This window comes from Eucyclogobius newberryi, unplaced genomic scaffold (genome assembly GCF_026437365.1).
Source record: "Eucyclogobius newberryi isolate DKJ021-1_F unplaced genomic scaffold, fEucNew1.0.hap1 SCAF_5, whole genome shotgun sequence".
Taxonomy (NCBI): domain Eukaryota; kingdom Metazoa; phylum Chordata; class Actinopteri; order Gobiiformes; family Gobiidae; genus Eucyclogobius; species Eucyclogobius newberryi.
The window spans coordinates 24,964,742-24,970,741 of NW_027316167.1; the positions used below are offsets into that span (position 1 = coordinate 24,964,742).

The 6,000-nt window shown below is 41.4% G+C and overlaps 1 protein-coding gene across 2 annotated transcripts in view; it reads left to right on the forward strand.

Moving 5' to 3' along the window:
* insyn1 (inhibitory synaptic factor 1) overlaps positions 1-4,987 on the forward strand; it is a 52,657-nt gene extending 47,670 nt beyond the window's left edge. For both annotated transcript variants that reach the window (XM_072464882.1, XM_072464883.1), the window contains one exon: positions 4,024-4,987. In XM_072464882.1, the coding sequence (XP_072320983.1) occupies positions 4,024-4,854 (831 nt within the window). In that variant the 3' untranslated portion in view covers positions 4,855-4,987. The remainder of the gene's footprint in view (positions 1-4,023) is intronic.
* The last annotated feature ends 1,013 nt before the right edge of the window (positions 4,988-6,000 follow it).

Consider the following 6,000-nt stretch of genomic DNA (forward strand, 5'->3'; position numbering starts at 1 on the left):
TCTTATCTAAATTAAATCAATAGTTTATAATAATAGACAGAAGGAATCTTCACCAAAGAATATCAGTCTCATCACCTGTTTCATCTCTGTGTGTTCAGTTGGACAACCGTAAACTGTCTTGTTTATAAGTTGTTTTAGCTTAAAATTGCAATTTAGTATGTCTAAAGTGTCTAAAGTGTCATAAATGATAACAATACAGCCGTCTTCTTTGAAAACCGCAATTTACTGTCCACTTACATTTTTACATCACTATTTTATTTTGTTAATTGATAAGCTGCTCAGTGCAAGGCCCAGGAGAGCTCAAGAACTTTTATACCTCATTCACCCTCTGTTCTGATTCAGTACTGTGTAGAATGCAGAGCCAGGTAGTTCAAAGTGTCAGATTGAGAAATCCACTGCACAATTAGTTTAAACTTGATCAGTGGTTAGTTTCTCATAAACTCTAAATACTTTCCTTTGAATTGCCTCGAATAGAACAAGCTACATTGATAATCAAAATGAATACAGGTCAGTATGGATGCTGAGACATGCGGTCAGCCTCATTTGACAGCGCTTGTGTCTAATCCAGGGAGTATCTCCAGGAAACAGATTGTAGATTGTTGTAGCATGCAACTACCATCTTTTTCTGGTCATTAGCACTAGGCCATAGTACAGACACAGGCAATGAAGGAGAACCTCAATAAATGATCAGGGTGTGCTGCAAAAGTCGCTGCATCTGCTGTTGTACAAAGACTATATTTTGTTTCAAGCCACCATGCTTTTAAGTTTTTCAGGTAGCCAATTAAATACAGAAATGAGAGTGTTTAGACACATTGTTTCCTTGTATGTATATATACATATGTGTATATACATATATATATATATATATATATATATATATATATATACACATATATACACACATATATACAGTGATCCCTCGCTATAATGCGGTTCACTTTTCGCGAATTTGCATCATGCATTGTGTTCTGCATTCTGATTGGCTAAACAGTCTCTCCGCGTCTTCTCTACCTGTGTGTCAATAACGTTATGGATTAAAATGTACACGTACGTAAAACCGCTTGCCAAATTGAAGTTTGCGAGGCCGGTGAGAGCGCGCGTGGGAGCTGTGGGACACGCCGGTGAAAGCGGCGCGCGTGAGAGGCCGGTGAGAGCGGCGCGCGTGAGCTTCAATGTTTTATGGAGTATTTCATTGTATAATAACTGTAAAATAACTATAAAAAAATATAATTCTACTTAGCAGATTTTGCCTATTGCGGGTTCGTTTTGGAACGTAACCCCCTCGATAAACGAGGGTTCACTATATACATACAGCTAATGAAATCTCAAGGCTCTTTTGACATAAAATTTGATGAAAGCGGCAGGAGCTAGCTACATTTGAACAATATTTGCTAATGTTTTACTTTGGTGCCAGCATGCAAGGCCATTCAGATAATTGCTGAGACCTCCTATCTGACATCAGCGCTTCTAGGCTGAAAAGAGCTGCACTGTAGCATGCACAAACTCTGTGGCATGTTGAGAGAAAGACATAACATTAAAAAGCACTCCATTGGCGATAGTCAATACATGATGTTTCAGATTACATGATTAAAAACCTACTCGGTGCCTGAAGCTGGGTGCTGCATAATTAACAAACAAGTGCAGCAAAATTCCCTCAGTCTCATCTGAAAATGACTCCAGGAAGAAGCGGGTGGCAACACAGCAGATGGAGACAGGCCACTTGAACATAGCGTAAATAATGATGCAATGCACAGCAAATACACACATATATATATGTATGTGGCGCTAGGACATGAATGAACTATATTCTCAGTTTTTATGCTTTAACTATTCTGCAAAGTTCAAGAAAAAAGCAGTGTATTGCTAATTAGTGGCTGTTTTATGTCTTATTTAAACTGACTCACTCCAGTTCGTAATGGCAACAAGGTGCACACAGAAATTAGGAATTATTTACTCTACCCGTTTTCCAGATTAAATAAGTTACAGAACCTAGGACCAACAACTCTTTCCCAATTTCACCAATGCCTTTCAAACTAAAAAACAATAAAACCTCTATTTACTTCAGAGGTATATCAAGTCAGAGGGATGCAAGACAATGAAACCCAATTTCCCATACATCAGTGCTTAGCTTGTAAAGAAACGTGTGTGAGTTTTCCCATTATGGACAACTATTCGCCATTGCTGATGGTAAATTTGTTCTCACTGAAACTTTGTCAAGGCAATCATGAGAGCAATCATCTCAGAAATGTGATCAGGTGCACAGCTGCATGTGGCGCAAAGTCTCAATCCCTCTCATCAAAAATGGCCAGTTACATTATTTTGTATCATATTTTGCTACAAGTCAAATGGGGGCAGAAATCTGGACCAGTGCGTCCCCGTAGACAGCTGATTAGGCCTGTAACTGTGTGCTGCCATTAAGTCAAACAGGTGTTTTAATTATTCTGGCTAAGACTCTGCACTGGGCTATTAAGTGTTGGCACAGTAAACATGAGTGGGAATTGCATAGGGAACGAGCACTGGACTAATTCTGTTTACGCATGTTTGATAAATCCTGCACACATGACTTCTTTTTCTCCCGGCCCAATGGGAACTACTGTATGTAGGGCCTGAAAGACATCTACTGTTCTATTCTTATGCTTACTTGTAATGTTACATCTTCTATTATTTTGAAGTGCATATCAGTCAGATTTATACATTCATTGTTTTGTTATAACAATCTGCTTATCTTCGTCACACCATGTGGAGAAAACAGCAGAGTCTAGTGCTCACTGCTCAGTGTTGCTGCAGTGAACATGTGCTGCATTGTGACCTAGAAAGAGACAGAGACACTTATCAGGCTAAATTAGCCTACATACTCCACTGCAGGCAGGGTCAGGCTAACCAGCAGCAGAGGCTGCCACACATCACTGCTGCACTAAGGGAGAGAGAAAAAGCATGTTATGACTCACGTGAGTCAGGGCAGTTAGCTTAGCTTTGTTTTTTTATATTTGAATAGCTACCTTTGAAAACGTTTTTACCTTGAACCAATCCTGGACAAATGACAAACCACACAAAAGCACTGACAATAATATTGCCTTAGACTCTGGTGGTGATAAGCTACTATTAATGTAGCCCGCTGCAGATGGACCACCAAGTTTTTAAACTACTACTTCACCAATGACGGGCACAAGTTATGGTCAGAACAGAAGCAAAATCCCTTTTCCAAGATTGTTCCTCTTTCTTTTATCATAATAAGAAGTTACTTGGTTCTGCTTTAAATAAATATTTTAAAGGGGTTATGCTTCTACTTTTCTTCCCAAACCTTTTTCTTAACATTTAGAACAGAATAGTATAACAACATTTGAAATCTTTTGTCTGATTTGGTATATAAATGAAACCAGACTGAAATTAGAGGTGTTCCTCATTGGTCAGTGATTCCTGGAGTAACAGGTGATTGATAAAAGTGGCAACACAGCGTTTTTACCTCATAGAGGCAGCAGCAAAGATAGACTTCCTAACTTCCTAACAAGGTAAAAGACAATGGCACATTTGATACGATGATAGTATGATGTACCATTGAAACTTTAAATCAAATGAACAGCTAGACTGCCAGTGTGCCGCAGGTTGAACTGTCTGAACACTTCTTAAGGCTTCTTACTCGTCACTCGCTTTCCCTTTAGAGCAACAGAAGTCTCTTTGATGAGCCGTGACTCGTCCTCTGAGGAGAGCAGCTCTTCACTGGATACTTAACTAAGACACACTTCTAACCCCCAACACCTGTCCACTGCAGGCCTGAAGTGAGATCCAGACTATAGATGAACATGCAGGTGACCCACCATAAAGAATACACTGCATCTTTTCTTTGTACCGGTAATTGCATATTTAGGTTGAAAAGCCGAGCCACTGTTTTCAGTGGTTTATACTTTCATAATCGATTATGTTGATCATATTCAGAATACTACAGAATCCTATATTTTGTTTCAGGTGGGGAAAAACACATATGTAATGTGACTCTATTATGTTTTCTTGTCTTTGTCCTTGCAGGTGGTGGGCCAAATAGACAAACTAACATCAGACTTTGACTTTGACCTGGAGCCAGATGACTGGACGGTGGCCACAGCCAGCAGCACATCCAGCAGTGAGCGTGGCCTTGGCGATGCCTTCAGGCTGGACTTCCTCAATGCAGATGTGCTGTCGGACAGCTGGGAGTTCTGCAGTTACTTGGAGGCAGCAGGAGTGGCCTCTCGCCGAGCTGCCAGCCTCAGTGGAGAGCAGACGGGAGACGCACAATCAGAGCTGGGCCACGGGACCATCCCCACACAGACCACGCCCCCACCCCCTTCCACTGCCTCAGTCTACTCCCAGATGAATGGAGGGCTTCCTATCCCTAATGGGCCCCGGATCATCACTCCAGACTCATCCAGTGAAGAGGCCAGCAGCTCCACGCACAGCCACAAAACGTCACGTACATCGGGCACCAGAGAGAGAGTCCGCTTCAGCGACAAGATCCTGTACCATGCGTTGTGCTGTGATGATGACGATGAAGCAGAGGAGGAGCAGGAGGACTTACAGGAGGATAAGAGTGGCTGTGCCACTCCAGACAGCGACAGTGAGCCCAGTGTCCTAACTGTCCCTGTCACTCCCAAACGTTCTTCCTCAGAGCACTTGCTCCTCCATAACTGTCTAGAACCTTCCTATGTGTCCTCCCCGGTCAAAGGGATAACAGGTCCTCACACACTACCCAGGAAAGGTCTCCAGAATCTCAGCTGCCGCAAAAAACTATTACGAAACAGCAGCACACAGACTGTCTCTGACAAGAGCACCCAAACTGTACTGCCCTATATTCCAGCCAAACAGAAAGCAAAGGACCACTGAGAGTGCAAAAGCTTATGAGACATAAATTTCATTATGAGGACTGTGCATTATTATTTAATATTAAATACATAGCTCATAGATTAATACACAAATAAATTAATTACTAAATAAATAAATGATATATGGTAAATCACTTGCCGATTAAATTCATTCGGATTCTCAGGGAATACACATTGAAAGCAGATTATTATAGTATACTGGGTCATTATGTATATTTATCATACACTTACATTCTGACAAAAGTTGAACTAAAAGGTTCAATTTCTATTTGAATGAATGGATTTCTTGTATGGAAAAGCAATTATTTTATGACAAAATTGGTACTGCTTAAAAGGAGAACAAAGAGATTCTCCCCTGCCATCTCAAACGAACAAGTCACAAAAAAGAGCAAAAGCTTGATCCCATAATGTGAATACAAAACGGAGCACGCTGTGCTCTGATTCTCCATAAATGTTGTGTTTCATGTGCGTGCTATTTCAAATGTCAGGGGGATTATTGCTTTCTGAGGGGAAATGTGTCGAGTTGCACACGTCAGGCGCATTCCTCTCTTTGATGTCGACAAACTTTGAGCATAGAGGCGGAAACAAACACAATCTACTTGCCTGTGTATTATAAATAATCTCAGTTATAGCCACTCTTGATCTGTTACAAAGGTCTCAACAGGAGAGCTCTACAGTCGGTGACATTTTGGACTTTTTTCTGTTCCAGCCTGGTGATGATGTTAAGAGGAAAAAAGGGTGGATATAAATGGCAGCCTACAGAGTGCTAAAGGTTTTGTCTTTCCATTCAATTTCTCAGTAGGGGAATTGAAGTCAGCTGAGTAGCATTTTATTCACAGGGCTAACGCCAATGGCCATTCCTGATCAATATGTTAGAGGGAGGTTGCAGTGAGAGGTCTCTCTGCTGAGCATGCATACCACTCTCCTGGGACCGGCGAACAAAAACTCACAGTCAGACCTATTTACTTAGACCACGGCGAGCAAAAATTAGAAATGTGACTCAAAAGAAATGACATTTAGAAAAAAAGTGTCGGTCCCAGAGAGAGCGGATGGTGGCGCCGCAGAAGGCCAGCGTTCAAAGCATTCTTTTAGCAAGCAATAATCCACCCTGGAGATCGGCTTTGTGATGCCTTGTCCTCCAACTCGC